Here is a 16,875-nt window from a genome sequence, read left to right as displayed (position 1 = left end):
CAGTTGGTACAGGTTTTTGATACTTAATGCCACAGTTGGTACCGATTTATTACACTTAACTCCACAGTTGGTATAGATTTATTATACTTAACTCCACAGTTGGTACATATTTATTATACTTAACTCAACAGTTGGCACAGATTTATTATACTTAACTCCACATTTGGTGCAGATTTATTACACTTAACTCCACAGTTGTTGCAGATTTACTATTCTTAACTCCACATTTGGCACAGATTTATTATACTTAACTCCACAGTTGGTACTGGTTTTTTATACGTAACTCCACAGTTGGTGCAGATTTATTACACTTAACTCCACATTTGTTACAGATGTATTACACTTAACTCCACAGTTGGTACAGGTTTTTTCTACTTAACTTCACAGTTGGTGCAAATTTATTACACTTAACGCCACATTTGGTACAGATTTATTACACTTAACTCCACAGTTAGTACAGATTTATTACACTTAACTGCACATTTGGTACAGATTTATTACACATAACTCTACAGTTAGTACAGATTTATTACACTTAACTCCACAGTTGGTACCGGTTCATTATACTTAACTGGCACAGACCATATCTTGGTCGTCAACATTTAGGATACAATATTTTCGTAGCACAATATTGAGTGCTCGATATTCTGACATTATACTGTACCATACCCGTTTGATTCCATATAGCAACCTCCTATATGTTGATACAGCACCGCCGACCTGCTCGAAAAAAAAGCAGATTCAATTTGAAAATGTTCACATTCATTAAAAGATTCATTAAGTATCAATTAGGAAATATTTAACCGGTTCAGCAAGTTGCTGAAAATATTGCCTTTCCATGAATCAGCTGCATTGTCTCCCTAGCATTCGAAGAAGGGCAGGTATCCTGGGCGATGACGGGAAAGAATCTGTCTCTCCTGATACATAGCAGAGAATGAAGTCACGTCCAGGAGGAAGGGCGTCATCATCACGTGAGAGGGAGGAGCCTCGAGGTGACCTGTATAAAACACCACAGGATTCCAAGGCACCACAAACTCTCCAGGTCTCCCAGGTGATTCCCCGCTGCTGCCTTAGGTGAGTGACACTTATATTCACTTTAGCGACCTGCCATGGACTTCTTGGCACTGGCGGAAGTATATTGTAGGGCTTTGGGTCACGTGATGCTGTTCTAGGAGGCAGAATTCTGCAATTGCATGCATGGGGCCTAGCACATCCCGGGTTTAGTAGAGCACGCAGGCTAAGTCAATGCGTATCTTCACTCTGTAAAATGTGTGCTGTGAACAGCCAGGCGCTTTCTTTCTGTTTTCTCTGTAAAACTAGTGCTTGGAAACCTGAAGTGGATCTTAGCAAGTCAGGACGCAGTTTCTGATTTTGCTATTACTCTTTGTATTTCTGTGCATTTGTTGTTTAAATTGTGAAAAGGCAGCAATTCATTATTCTATAAATCATCTGAATACAGACATATTTTGGGGAACTAATACAAATTTCGGTCCAGATTTACCAACACTATGCACTTTTGCAAAGTAACCAAAATTATGCAGTGTTGAGTTGGGATTTACTTTTACTCTAAGTAGAGTACAGTTCTGTTCTACTTTGTCTCAAAGGGCCGTCATATGGGTGGCGCGTTTATACCCTAACACCCATGGTTTCTGATGCAAAGTCCGTCTATTAACATTTGTAGACCTAGCTTTGCATTAAAAAATGAAGGCTGCTTGAGGCAGCACAACAAACGTTTTCTTACTTTGTATGTGTGCCCAAACAAAGTGGGAAAAGTTGCAAATTATGTGTAAGCATAGTATTTTGTACAGGAAGGGCACCCGTCCACTCTAAAATCCATGCCAGACTCACACAAATATCTTTGCACTATTGTGCAAAGGTGAGTGTGTGGTGCTAGTCAGCCGTCAATTGTGAAGCGCTTGTGAAGAGGGAAGCAGCGTTATATCTTTGTAGATGTGCTGCTGTCAACCTCTCCCGCTGCCACACAACGTAGAGCGGCAACTTTGGTTGCCACAATGTGTTTCTTTGCTTGAAAAAATAATACATTTGCCCCTAATTTTGATGTCTCATGTTATCTTGACCAGGCTAGTGTTTTCAGCCAGAGTTTTTCGACTCGTACTGGACTAAATATATTGATATATTTTTTCGGGTATGTAAAATTCAGAAAAACCTGTTTCCAAAATGTTTGAGATATGTTAATTCATTAGAGACTACGCGGATGAACTGTATGGTTGCAATCTTCTTGTAAGTCACAGAATTGTCTTGTTTGAGGTCTACTGTATCCCTTTAAACATACTAGCTATAGGGTATCAGGTGGGTTTTGGTGAAGTGAGTTATGTGTACTAATTTGTAGTTTTTCCCTCTATCACTACCACTGGGGAGAGGCAAAGCAATGAATATAGCACTCTTTGTGAAAAGAACTGTCTTATAGCACTAAAGCCTTTTGCTCCACCATCTCTTTTTCAATTAATAATACTCCCCACTTGTATCTCAGTAGAAGTGACTGCCAGATTCTTGGGTCTTATCTGCACTCAGTCCCCTACCGATTTTGATAGCTGACAATAGAATCATCTCTTAATTTCTCGGTTGAAGAAACCCATAAAAACAGATATTTTTTCCAATGGTGGTCTTCCCGATGTTTCTACAATAGGCTTCCTGGGATTCCAGGATATGTCTTGTTTCTTTTGTGGGGTCGTTAGCCAGTCATGGCTTTTGCAATCACACAGATTTTCATTCTGGCACGTATACACTTTCTGAATGGCAAACGATGTGATCTAAAAACAGAGAGTGTTAGCCTTCTCATATCCAACAATGGACAATTGGAGCTCTCTGAACCCCTTTATTTTCTGTTGGTTACCCAATGCTACTGCCGACACCGATGTCATGCACTGGGCTTTCCTCTAACAACCTAATGCATAATGAGGGCTTACGTCTTTATCCACATTACGTAGCAGATCACAGGGTTTCGGTAAACCGGAAACCCAGACCAGAGACAGTCTACGCTAGCCTCCATGGATCCATTGACTAATACTAAGGTGCCTCAGGAATCCTCTTTTAGCAAAGTCTCCTTTCTCTTTGCATACTAGGTCGCCTCTACATCGGTGCAAAGATGTGCAGTCTCATCGAAGTGATCGACTGTATTCATGAGCTATTCAAGAAGTATGGCGAAAAGGAATCAGGTCGTAACAAGCTGAACAAGGCAGAGCTCACCCAGCTGATCCAAGAGGAGCTCCCGGAATTACTTGAGGTAAAACGACACAACATTGGTGGAATGATCCTGTCTGTGTATATTCTTCTTGTCAACATGCAACTCATCACTTTTAGTTTACTTTAGGAAGCAAGGAGGAGGCAGCTGGAATACCCTTTCAAGGGTAGCTTTCTGAGCCAGAAGGCATTGTTGACCGGGTTTGTTCTAAAAAAGTGATGCTCATTTAAAAACTATTAAAATCTACTCTTGACGGGGACCATAAACATCCATGACCATGAGACACCATCTTCCAAACTTAGACTTTCCATGAACCCAATTCTACACTCTGCGACTGTGATCTTAACTACCTTAGTTTTTAACTGTTCACAGAAGTGCCTAAAAGAAACGCTTAGGGTTGGAAATATGGGGTCTCAGCGACCTGTGGATGGTATGTCAATGCTTCTATCCTGCAAATTCGCTTCACCATTTTGTGCCCACAGCAGATGATACTCACAAGCAGTCACTATGATAAGCTGGTAGTCCAAAATACACGCAGGAGGCTGGATTGACTCATCATATTCAGGGTGACAACTGGCTATATACATCAGATCCTTTTAGATTCACTGAATGCAAATTTACCTTATGAGAATGTTCTCAAAATCCAATATGGATCTAGCCTTCCTGCCACTACATTTGCCACCCCCAATGGCTGCCAAAATCAGCATATTAAAACCAGCAGCAAGATCCACACATTTAGAAAGTCCCAATGAGAGGCCCTACGGCAGATCTGAAAAGGGGCCTGATTTACAATGCAGAAAAGGGAAACTGATATCCAATTTGGTCTGTTCACACAAACATGAATGGTGTAACATTATTGCCATACAGTCAGAGCTACAATACTCTTGAAGACTATAACATTCAGGGCCTTATTTCGATGTCGGGCATTGCGGATATGGGTCCAACCAACCTCCCGTCGGCGGTCCTGACCGCTGGATTTTGATTAGGCCGCACATGGTGCGGTCGCAATGTCGGAAAGCTCAGCATGGAAACCCTACCGGAAACCGGCATTGTAATCCAGATGGCGTAAAATGCCATCCATAGGGATTACGTGCCAGTTCTGACTGGCAGACAGGCTCCTTGAGTCCTTCGGAAGCCAGCCGGAATGTCCGGCCAGTTTCACAACCGACAGACTCGATTGTAATGAGGCTGTCCGTTTTGAAAACGCAATGAAGCTCAAAAAGCCTCGGAACTGCGTTCGGAGGCTTTCCAAGCCTCATCGTAATGAGACCCTGAGTGTTATTCTGGATGCACTGAAAGCCATACCTCATAGTCAGCAGTCTTAATCTGTGGTCCCTGGGACCTTTTGGGGCCTACAATGGCAACTGCCTAAATATTCAATAATATTCTCAGATTAATAAAGCATGTACACACAATATTGTCAATTAAAACTTTGAAAGGGCTCTGTAAATGTAGAGAAACTTGAAATTGGAGGCTGAAAATGAAGCTGGTATCCTTACCTTGATTCGTGGGAGCAGTGAAGCTATAGTGGTGTAGACGACTGGTGACCTCAACTGAAGCACTAGCATGCACCGAGAAAAAGCATTAGCATCAAAAAAGACAAACTGATATACTGCAGTCAAGCATGTCACTTTTCTTTTACAATTAAAAATACATTTTTAAAAGATTAAACTTCCCATTAAAAATGCAATTTAGATTTTTGTCTAATTTATATTGTTAAATAAGGAATACATTTCCTAATGTGTACATTTGTTTGATGTATATTTGTTTCTATAGTTTAGGGTACTTATTGGAGGTTCAAATCGTAGAAACTGCTAAGGCTGTGGTTCCAGGCTTTCAATAGTCATTCAGAGGGATTCCAGAGAAGGCAAAAGATTTAGAACCGCAGCCCTAGATATATAAAACTGAGACTTAGAATCCTAAAATTATTCTTTACTATTTGTGAGTAATGAACTAACAACACAAAGAAACTGAGCCACTTCTAAAATTGCTTTAACCCAGCCATCAGATGTCCAGCTAGCATCTTATGAACCAAAGAAGGAAGGAACAAGGGCTATTTATAATAGGTCCAGCATACAAGGCCCAAGTGAAAGTATATGAATACAAAGGTATGCAGTTCCTCAAAGAGAGCTAGTAGAGAGATGTATGAGTCCACACAGTCAGGAGGAGAATCCTCCTTTTAGGAAAAAGACCCTCACACATCCGGCAGACTGGCTGTCATATATCGTCAGCACGTGGCCCAGATGTCAAGTTTCATCATTAGGTCTGCTCCGAATCGGGGCGGCGCTGCAATCCCCGATCGGCGACCTTAGTGGCGCCTTTTAGTGGAGATCTTTATTCCTTTTAGTTGCCGGTAGGTGAGTGCAAGTGAGGGCCCTAAGGTGAAAAAAGTGTGTGGTGAAAAAAGTGTGTTAAAAGTAAGTAGTGGGAATCCTAAGTAACAAAGTTTATTTAATAGAGGGGGTCCCACTCTAAATTAAAAACCATAATGTGCGTAATACTACAGTTGTGATGTCTGTTTTACGCTATAGTGATGTGTGGTCAACATGTTTCTTGCAATTGGTTAAATGTAACCGCAATTCTTCAGGACCAAGTACTTCACACACTTATTGGTAGTGGTAGCGACTAGTGGGGCACTTACCACTGGTACATCACCCAAATAAGTGGTTACTTATGGAGGGGAGATAAAACGCCTGCAAAGGAAATACAGGGGGACAAACATACATATCAAACAATCAACTTGATAACATAGGTATCGCAGAAATCGCCTTTAAAAAAACTGCAACCAGTGGGTGTCATGCAGTATTCATATTACAGTGGTGGCCAACTGTGTGGTAGCGATATGTTAGAACAACTTTAATAGTGACTTAATCGTGCCCATAGTGTGATGAGTGCTCTTGTAGAAACTACAATTTGCCTACTACGGGGAATAATCATAACAAAACTAAGGGATCAAAAGGTTAATTGGAATAATCAACTCACCCTGCAGAGCAAGGCTGCGAATTTCAACGAGGTGGCGCTGGAAGGAGACACCGAATAGTACAGTGTCCTGTAAGCACAAAAAAGGAGGGGGGAGGGCGGCACCAGATGGAGGAGGAAGACAATGTAGCCGCAGGGATCTGTTGTTAAAAAAGAGCGTATCCCAAAAAAAATTCCAGGACAAAATCCGCATCTAGTAGAACGCGGAAGTAAAGGTGTCACGACTTCAAGGATTACTTACTCAAGTCCGCAATGCGGGACGCCTTCCCACCTACCCTGTGTCCGCGCCAGCTCGGGGGACACTGTCAGAACCTGGCGGGTTGAATTCATAGCGGTGGGGAGCCAATGGGGGACGAGAACCAACTAATTGATCGGAAGGGTAAAGACTAGTATGCAGAGTATCCTTCCGGTCACATGAGCTTGGGAGTTCGCCTGGTGACGCTCATGTGTAGTGGAGCGTGCTGCATCATTACCTGGAAGTGACGTGGGGGGTACACGTGATTCGTAAACAGTAAGGAGTGGTTCTTACGATTGTGTAAAACCGCTTGTTGTCATGGCAACGTTATTGTAATCGCGGGCGTCCCACGTCACTCTGTGTCAGCTATTGATCTGACGCAGAGGTGTGATTGGTAAACAGTAAGGAGTTCTTACGATAGTGTAAACCCGCTTGTTGTCATGGCAACGTTATTGTAATCGCGGGCGTCCCGCCTCACTCTGTGTTAGCTGTTGATGTGACGCTGAGGTGTGGAGCCCAAACGATCGAGTGTATGTATATCAGTGGCATGGTGTGTTGAGTGGTATAATTATTCAGTATGGAGGCTAAGAGTATATCTGGGCAAAAACATGCTTAATCAGCCGTATATTAACCATATGGTGCGGAAGGTGGTATAATCATGTGGAGTAGAGACTGTAATCAGTCGGGGCAGACAGGCCCATCCTAGACGTAATTACAACAAAAAGTGTTTCTAGTGATAGAAGGCTCTTAATCTCACCCATAAAGTAAAGACCAAGGGGGGGAGAGGAAAAAACTATCCAGCTGGTCGCTATCACTGTAAAGTATCAAATAATTACAAGACTACTCCAGGGGATGTCTTCGTTCAGGCCTTCATGGTGGGACGATAGTCTCATTACCCACCTTTGTTCCAGTGTGAATAATTTGGCTTTTTTGATATTTTTAAAGGATTGAAGAACTGTCCACTGTAGAGAATCGGGAGAATGATTTTTCTCAAAGAAATGTGTAGACATCTTCGTATTCACTTTCTTACACCGGAAGTTACTCCGATGCTCGATGATCCTGGTTTTTACTGGTCTCGTCGTCATCCCTATGTAGGGGAGATTGCATGGACAAGTTATTAAATAAATGCAATTAGAGGTATTGCAATTGGTGTGTGTTCTGATTTCCCACGTGACCCCGTTGGAAAATTCAATGTTCTTAGTTACTTTGGTTAGTGGGCAGACCACACAGGAACCACAGGGGTAGTGACCCGTGACAGGGGGAAGGTCCCATAAAGTGGACTGTGTGGTGTTCTTAGATTGTTTGGGTCTCGTGTGTACCAGTCTCTCCTTTAGATTAGTGGTGCGTTTGAACGCAAACCGGGGGTTCGACATAGAGAGTTTTCCGGTGTGAAGCTAGCATCTTAAACATGCAGTAGTGACCTGATTTCAAATGATGAAAAAGAACTTGCATGGTCTAAGCAAGAATTCCTCAGTGATTTGACTTCTTCTACTGCGTGTCGCTTCACTTGCGATAAAAAGGACCACTTTCCTAAGCTGAAGCCAATTATGGCTTGATTAACAGAGACATTTTGGGATTTCATATGTAATCTTAAAGCACAATTTGAGCCCCCAGCCAAAAAGTGCATAGATATTAGGTGCAGCAAAATATTTTTTTCACCAAGCGACACTCGCTGGTGGTGCTTCATCTTTCCTAGTGGTTGCCGATCGTTGGCATTGCCAACAATTCTGGGAAATGACAAATATGTAAGAGAGCAAAGAATGAGGGGTGTCAACTTTGAGTCTATCACATGGTTGTGCTGTCTATGCTATGCATAGTCTAGTGACTGCGTTTACCCTTCTGCTCCACCAGGTGGTGCCGCGTGCAGGGGCAGGGCGAGTCACGAATGGATCTCGACTTAACTCCGCTATACCTTCCCAGACTGGCCTTTGGCTCGCTGACCCTACTAACTGTTTCTGTACAACATGCAAAATATATGCTCTTGAGGAAATAATCTATTGGTGTTTCGAGGACCACGCGTGTAAAATGCGGGTATTTATGAACAAAAAAAATAGTTTAAATGAGCATGGTCAGCGTTTGTTTGGGAGGAGTTGAGTAAAATAAAAACAAAAAAGCATTTTTCTGTAGTTTCCCAAACTGACAAATCTGATGTTTGGAGACAAATGGATTGTATCTTCAAATATGCATCTAAAGCACATACGTGAGTGGTAATCACTGGCACTCTCAGGAAATTAATATTTAGGATTGCTTCAACCCATCTGCTTCTTCGAGCTTGTAAGAGGGCCCAGAGCCAACAGACGGCAAAGCTATACAAACTATGTCTAGAAATGCCGAATTCCCGTAGTCTCAGTGCTTTAAATGAGCCGGTACTGTCTGGTACTGAGTAGATGTGTGGTTGCATGCTAAATAATAAACACTGTGAAATTGCATTTTCGGAACCGTCTTTATTTGTGATGGCTTTAACATTTTTAGGTACGTTGTATTGAAAAGTGTACAATTTTCTCAATATTATGATTGGGTGTGTGAATCAGCAACATTTCTGGTGATGGCCAGGCTTGCTTGACACACTGATAAAATACTGGACTATTTTTTGAGTGCCTTCCCATGACCTAAAACTTTTTAACACGTGTGATAACTGTGGTGTAAGATACACTCTTTAACCCCATTTTATTAAAATGTTCTTGCTGCTGAGCTCCAAAACCCATTTTGAGAAATACTGAACCCTTGAAGAAATGTACACTTTCAGAAATCACCAGCAGCTAATGATCATGCACACTAGTTTGCGCTCAGTTACTTGACCGGGTCAGAACTGGAATGGCACAGGGGGCAAAAATACGATGGATTCTGTACTGTGGTGAATGTTTGACATTTGCAGCATTCTGTCCATCAATTGTTCTTTTTGCATTTGTCACCCCGAGTGGGACGGGTATGCTCAGACGTGAGTCCCGTGCTCTCCATGCCACTGGTGTCAAGCTGTCCTGGCTGTTGAGGGGTGAAACCCTGAAACCGGTCCCAGGATGCTTGTTTCCAGTCCAGGGAGGACCTGGCTTGGCAGTTCGGGCTGGACTGTTTCCATGAGGCACAGGGTCAAGGCTGATTTGCATATGGCTGGGTTCAAACTGGAAAGGCATGGTGAGCATAAAAACGATGAATTTAGGCCCAGATCTCTGTACTGGGGTGAATGTATGACATTGTTCTGCATTCTGTCCATCAATAGTTCTTTTTGCATTTGTCACCCAGAGTGGGACGGGTATGCTCAGACGTGAGTCCCGTGCTCTCCATGCCACTGGAATCAAGCTTTCCTGGTTGAAGAGGGGTGAAACCCTGAAACCGGTCCCAGGATGCTTGTTTCCAGTCCAGGGAGGACCTGGCTTGGCAGTTCGGGCTGGACTGTTCCCATGAGGCACAGGGTCAAGACTGATTTGCATATGGCTGGGTCTGAACTGGAAAGGCATGGGGAACAGAAAAACCAATGGATTTAAGGCCCATATCTCAGCACTGTGGTGAATGTTTGACATTGTGCAGCCTTCTATCCATCAATTGTTCTCTCAGCAATTTTTTGACTGAGGATGTTTGAAAACCTATGGTTTGTGCTTGTCAAATCTTTTAGGGGTTAATCCATTGTTTAGACAAGCACTACAGCTTTCAAGCGAGTAAGCTAATCATGAAAGCACTCTTGTACATCCATGTTGTTTCACCTGTCAAGCCAAACAATCCCCTGATGGTGCAGGGAGAGCACCAAAGTCTGTGGGCATTGCCCATGGGGGGCAGAGGGTGGTTCAAAAGATCGGTGGTGCCAGCGGCAGAAGGGGAGAGCAGTATTCCAAGAAAACACTTTGGCAAATCAACAGGACCTTGGTATGGCAGCAAATCCTACCCTGGCGGTTTCCTCTTCGCTTGAGTGAGGGCAGTGGTAAGTTAGCAGAAGTAGAGTCTTTGCAACAAAGACAGCACCTGCGGCCTGTGCGGCAGATACTGGCCAAATGCGGACACCTAGATATCTCATCGAGAGGACATTTAGCTTCTTGATTAAGAAATGTTTTGTGCTTGCTCCATGAGGAGGTGTTAATAATTTTCTTGAATTATTCTAGAACTCTGATGGCAAGGAATCGATCAACTCACTGATGAAACTTTTGGATGAAAATCAAGACGGGGAGATTGATTTTGGCGAGTTCTTGGTTTTAGTATCTGCGCTTGGAATATCCTATGAGCAACATGTGAGTGAGAAGCAAGAAAAGGAGTGTTATGGAATATCACAGCCTGATAACGCTCAGAAGAAACCTGTGCCAGTAGCAGAAACTAAAACCAAGTCAGCACCAGTTCCTGAAACAAAGCCAGCATCAGTGCCAGAAACAAAGTCAGTGCCAGACGCAAAGAAAGCACCAGTGTTTGAAACAAAGCCAGCACCAGTGCCAGAAGCAAAGAAAGCACCAGTGTTTGAAACAAAGCCAGCACCAGTTTCAGAAGCAAAGAAAGCACCAGTGTATGAAACAAAGCAAGCACCAGTGCCAGAAGCAAAGAAAGCACCAGTGCCTGAAACAAAGCCGGCACAAGTGCCAGAAACAAAGTCAGTGCCAGAAGCAAAGAAAGCACCAGTGTATGAAACAAAGCCGGCACAAGTGCCAGAAACAAAGTCAGTGCCAGAAGCAGAGAAAGCACCAGTGTTTGAAACAAAGCCAGCACCAGTTTCAGAAGCAAAGAAAGCACCAGTGTATGGAATAAAGCAAGCACCAGTGCCAGAAGCAAAGAAAGCACCAGTGTATGAAACAAAGCAAGCACCAGTGCCAGAAGCAAAGAAAGCACCAGTGCCTGAAACAAAGCCAGCACAAGTGCCAGAAACAAAGTCAGTGCCAGAAGCAAAGCCAGCACCAGTGTTTGAAACAAAGCCAGCACCAGTGCCAGAGGCAAAGAAAGCACCAGTGTATGAAACAAAGCAAGCACCAGTGCCAGAAGCAAAGAAAGCACCAGTGCCTGAAACAAAGCCGGCACAAGTGCCAGAAACAAAGTCAGTGCCAGAAGCAAAGAAAGCACCAGTCTATGAAACAAAGCCAGCACCAGTGCCAGAAGCAAAGAAAGCACCAGTGCCTGAAACAAAGCCGGCACCAGCTCCAGTGCCTGAAACAAAGTCAGTGTCAGAAACAAAGCCAGCATCAGTGCCAGAAGCAAAGAAAGCACCAGTGTTTGAAACAAAGCCAGCACCAGTGCCAGATGCAAAGAAAGCACCAGTGTTTGAAACAAAGCCAGCACCAGTGCCAGAAGCAAAGAAAGCACCAGTGCCTGAAACAAAGCCAGCACCAGCGCCAGTGCCTGAAACAAAAACAGTGTCAGAAACAAAGCCAGCATCAGTGTCAGAAGCAAAGAAAACACCAGTGTTTGAAACAAAGCCAGCACCAGTGCCAGAAGCAAAGAAAGCACCAGTGCCTGAAACAAAGCCGGCACCAGCACCAGTGACTGAAACAAAGTCAGTGTCAGAAGCAAAGCCAGCATTAGTGCCAGAAACAAAGAAAGCACCAGTATTTGAAACAAAGCCAGCACCTGTGCTAGTAGCAGAGAAAGCACCAGTGCTTGAAACAAAGCCAGCACCAGTGCCAGAAGCAAAGAAAGCACCAGTGCCTGAAACAAAGCCGGCACCAGTGCCTGAAACAAAAACAGTGTCAGAAACAAAGCCAGCATCAGTGCCAGAAGCAAAGAAAGCACCAGTGATTGAAACAAAGACAGCACCAGTGCCAGAAGCAAAGAAAGCACCAGTGCCTGAAACAAAGCCGGCACCCGCGCCAGTGCCTGAAACAAAGTTTGTGTCAGAAACAAAGCCTGCACCAGCGCCAGAAACAAAGTCAGTGTTTGAAATAAAGCCAGCATCAGTTCCAGAAGCAAAGAAAGCACCAGTGTTTGAAACAAAGCCAGCACCAGTGCCTGAATCAAAGCCAGCCTCAGTGCCTGAATCAAAGCCAGCACCAGAAACAAAGGCAGCAACAGAGAAAAAGTTAGCCCCGGTGACAAAAGGAGAGCTAGTTTTAGTGACAAAGTCAACGCCATTGCCAGAAAAAAAGTCAGCTACAGTTCATGACACAAAGTCACCAACACAACATGAATATATGTGCAAGGCACCCACACACACAACATCAGACTAGACAGGACCAGAGTTTGAAACAAAACCTGAACCACGGCCTGAAATTAGCCTGGTCTCAGCTCCCGAAACTAAGTCCACACTAGTCCCAGAAAAAAGCCTCCAAAGTTGCCAGAAAAAAACCTACAGAGCTAGGGCTGAAAACAAAATCTCTTCCCAAAGCATCTTCAGGTATAAAGTATACATAAGAGACATCCAATCCAAACTCCAGAGCCTTTTGTGTAGTTACTATCAGAATCAAACCTAGAACAATTTAAGAACAGAAACATCTATTACCACACCCCCAAGAAACTTCTATTACACCACCCTTAGACACATCTATCACAGCACCCCAGAAACATCTATTACACCCCCTAGACACATCTATCACAGCACCCCTAGAAACATCTATTACATTACCCTCAGACATATATATCACAGCACCCCAGAAACATCTATTACACCACCCAGACACATCTATCACAGCACCCCAAGAAACATCTATTACACAACCCCCGCTTACATCTATCACACCACCCCAGATACATCTAGCACAGCACCCCAAGAAACATCTATTACCGCAGACACATCTATCACAGCACCCCCAGAAACATCTATTACACCACCCCAAGACATATCTATCACAGCACCCCGAGAAACATCTATTACACCACCCCAGACACATCTATCACAGCACCCAGAGAAACATCGATTAAACCACCCCCAGATACATCTATCACAGCACCCCCAGATACATCTATTACACCACCCCCAGAAACATCTATAACACTACCCTCAGATACATCTATCACAGCACCCAGAGAAACATCTATTACACCACCACAGATACAACTATTACACCACCCCCAGATACATCTATTACGCCACCCCCAGAAATATCTATTACACCACCCCAGGTACATCTATCACAGCACCCCCAGAAACATCTATTACACCACCCAAGAAACATCTATTACACCACCCCCAGACACAGCTATCACAGCACCCTGAGAAACATCTATTACACCACCCCCGATACATCTATTACACCACCCCCAGAAACACTTATTACACCACCCCCAGAAACACCTATTACACCACCCCCAGATACACCTATTACACCACCCCCAGAAACACCTATTACACCACCCCAGATACATCTATCACAGCACCACGAGAAATATCTATTACACCACCCCAGATAGATCTATTAAACCACCCTCAGAAACATCTATTACACCACCCCCAGACAAATCTATCACAGAACCCAGAGAAACATCTATTACACCACGCCCAGACACATCTATCACAGCACTCCCAGAAACATCTATTACACCACCCCCGATACATCTATTACACCACCCCCAGAAACACTTATTATACCACCCCAAGAAACACCTATTACACCACCCCCAGATACACCTATTACACCACCCCCAGAAACACCTATTACACCACCCCAGATACATCTATCACAGCACCCTGAGAAACACCTATTACACCACCCCCAGATACACCTATTACACCACCCCCAGAAACACCTATTACACTACCCCAGATACATCTATCACAGCACCACGAGAAACATCTATTACACCACCCCAGATACATCTATTAAACCACCCTCAGAAACATCTATTACACCACCCCCAGACAAATCTATCTCAGAACCCAGAGAAACATCTATTACACCACGCCCAGACACATCTATCACAGCACTCCCAGAAACATCTATTACACCAACCCCAGATACATCTATCACAGCACCCCCAGATAATTCTATTACACCACCCCAGACACATATCACAGCACCCTGAAAAACATCTATTACACCACCCCCAGACACATCTATCACAGCACCCCCAGAAACATCTATTCCACCCCCCCCCCCCCAAACGAGCTTCAGAAGTGGAATGAACACAAGCTCTACTGACATCAAGCGAATCTAAAATTGTGTAATTTAGTTTTCCTTGAGAGGAAAGAAGTCTCTCCCCTTTGCAATATCCTCCAATGTACTCAAATGTTTATTTCATCAAGTGGCCTGAATTTATGTTCCTTCAATTAAATATGTACAACATAAATCAATAAAAAATGGTATTTCAATACACTTAATGAAACAATGCTTCAGTTATGTAATGGTTTTCTTGCATGTGGTTGGTTAAAGTAAATTCTTTTTTAAAGGTATGTTGACTGAAGAAGTCAGAGTATTTCCAAAAATAAGAATTGTACTAGAGCACATGTAGCACAAATTAGAGGAGATTACACACACACACCACATAGTATGCAGATATGTGAACATTGCGATCAAGTGTGTAACTAATAGTTTAAAAAATAATTGGTACTTAACGATTCAGCAACATTTCATATTATATAATTCTTTCAGAAGATTATTCAAGATCTAAATTTATCATAAACTGAAACTCAGACAGTTACTTAGCACACACAAAAAACAAGTGCTCTGTTGAAGACACCGCGTGGGTTTTGTCTCGGGTAGCATCACTGCCCCATCCAGAGTGGTGTTGCCCACAAAACCGCCATCTTCAGCCTACCAGCACTTACACGGGCCTGGATCTGTGGTCAACTAAGAAGTGAGGGCTAGAATTGGTGTAATGTAAAAGGTTAACTTCTTGCTGTAATATTCAAAGATCATTATGCAAGCTGTACAACACCCGATCCATAGTGAATCCACTTCTCTTTAAGCAAGTTGTTCATCTCAACCGCATCTATGAAAATTTGGTGTAATAGAAAATACATACCGAGTGGAATGATTACAGATTCATAATTGAATTTAACATATGATCTGCACAGGAGTTATTATCTGAGTTTTAGGCATGACCATCATTTGATCGACTAATTAGTTTGTCAGTATTTGGTAAATTGCCTTTCTGCCCAATTGGGATCAAGGGAAAATTTGTTTTTTGTCTGATTGAAATTATTCTAAAAAGACACTGATGCAAACGCTTTGATCTACAGTAGAACGATGCACGGGATCAACTTAATTTGAGAAAGTGTGCCCTCCGGCTACGAAGGCTTTATACAACACTGGCAGGTTTTTAAAAATTTGGATTAAAAAGTAAGTTGTAAACCTTTTACACAGATTTGAGTGTGACACTTTTCTTTTTTGTTGGCATAAACAATTGTGGTAAGATCGTTATTCCACTGGTTACTAAATGACACTGCAGCAGATATTCCTGGAGTTTGATTCCATAACTAACAAAGGAAAGGCCAATTTAAATTAAAAAAAGAAATCATCGAAGAGGTTATTGTTCCTTAAGGGTTGACTGAAAACCATTGTCAGTAGGAAGAAGCAGGTAAATTGTAAAAACAGTAGGGTCAATAAGAGATGGGCCGTAAGGAGGCGTGCTTAAAAATTTGGTGGACGTTCCATCCTCCCGCCTCTTGGTTTTCTCATCTCATTTAGAAACTGAGAACTGCTTGCTTTTCGACGGCTGATCCTCGACTGGCTCTGTGTTGGAAGCAATCTTTCAGCAGCACATCTGCCACAGGTCAGCCAACACTACACCATCAGAGATGGTGCTCGATTAGGTCACGGCTTCGGAAACTCTTTTCTCCTGCACAGGATTGCCATTAAAGTCATGCAGGCCTAAAAGGAAAAAAAATGAAATAAAGTTCCCCACATGATGGTAGTAAACTCCCAGTGCATCAGGCAAAATATAAATGTTTTGTTCAAAAAAGAAACACCATCTTTAAGGGTGTGTTTCTGAAAATAAAAAAAAATAAAAAAGCCGCTGGGAAGTTGGCTCACCCAGCGGTTCATTGTTGCAAAAAGTGCTGCTGTCGCGTCAGTGGGAGCACCTTTGGTGATAATTGCTCGTCACCGCAGTGGGAAAGTCATAGCATTACAGGTTGAGCCCAGTGCTTAGTTTGAGCTGGTGGTTTCCAGTACTCAGCACCGGGACTTTTGACAGTCTGCCAAAAGGTGGCGCTGTATATTTCATTTAGAGATCAGGACAAGAACAGTTGTTTATTCATCAATATAACGTAAAAATGACTAATAACTGCCTCCCAAGCCATTCTTATAGCACTGGGTGCTTGGAATAGTCTGAATTGTCACACATGTAGCAGGGTAATGGTTAGTAGTTCTGTTGGAACTGTCATTGACAGCGCTGGCAAGGGCAATAGGTGTTGCAAGCTGCGGTTGCTTCCTGTTGAGGGCCCTGGCACTTATTTCTCAACAAATTAAGCACTGGTTGGGCCTCTGTTAGGAGAGGCCCCTGCTGACCTAATACATGGCTGCCATCCAATCATAGTATGCATGATAATATGAACATAAATCTATTCTTTTACACATTTTATAGAAATATAAATAAAACGTATATTTGCGATTAGAGA

At 43.1% G+C, this 16,875-nt stretch overlaps 1 protein-coding gene across 1 annotated transcript; it reads left to right on the top strand.

Annotated features, from left to right (window-relative positions):
- Positions 1-1,016: 1,016 nt before the first annotated feature.
- On the top strand, positions 1,017-15,620 carry LOC146772926 (uncharacterized). The gene is made up of 3 exons (XM_085640124.1): positions 1,017-1,074; positions 3,084-3,244; positions 10,508-15,620. The coding sequence occupies exons 2-3, from the start codon at positions 3,107-3,109 to the stop codon at positions 12,545-12,547; spliced, it is 2,178 nt and encodes a 725-aa protein (XP_085496250.1). The 5' UTR covers positions 1,017-1,074; positions 3,084-3,106; the 3' UTR covers positions 12,548-15,620.
- Positions 15,621-16,875: the final 1,255 nt, after the last annotated feature.

Source organism: Triturus cristatus, chromosome 12, assembly GCF_964204655.1.
Source record: "Triturus cristatus chromosome 12, aTriCri1.1, whole genome shotgun sequence".
Lineage (NCBI taxonomy): Eukaryota > Metazoa > Chordata > Amphibia > Caudata > Salamandridae > Triturus > Triturus cristatus.
The sequence above is the reverse complement of the archived record's forward strand: the minus strand, read 5'-3'. Positions and strand labels throughout refer to the sequence as shown.

Bases quoted from the DNA above. Each gene is read 5' to 3' on its own strand.
- LOC146772926 (XM_085640124.1), top strand. From the start codon at position 3,107: ATGTGCAGTCTCATCGAAGTGATCGACTGTATTCATGAGCTATTCAAG. The intron at 3,245-10,507 runs GTAAAACGACAC...GAATTATTCTAG, and splicing joins AGCTCCCGGAATTACTTGAG to AACTCTGATGGCAAGGAATC.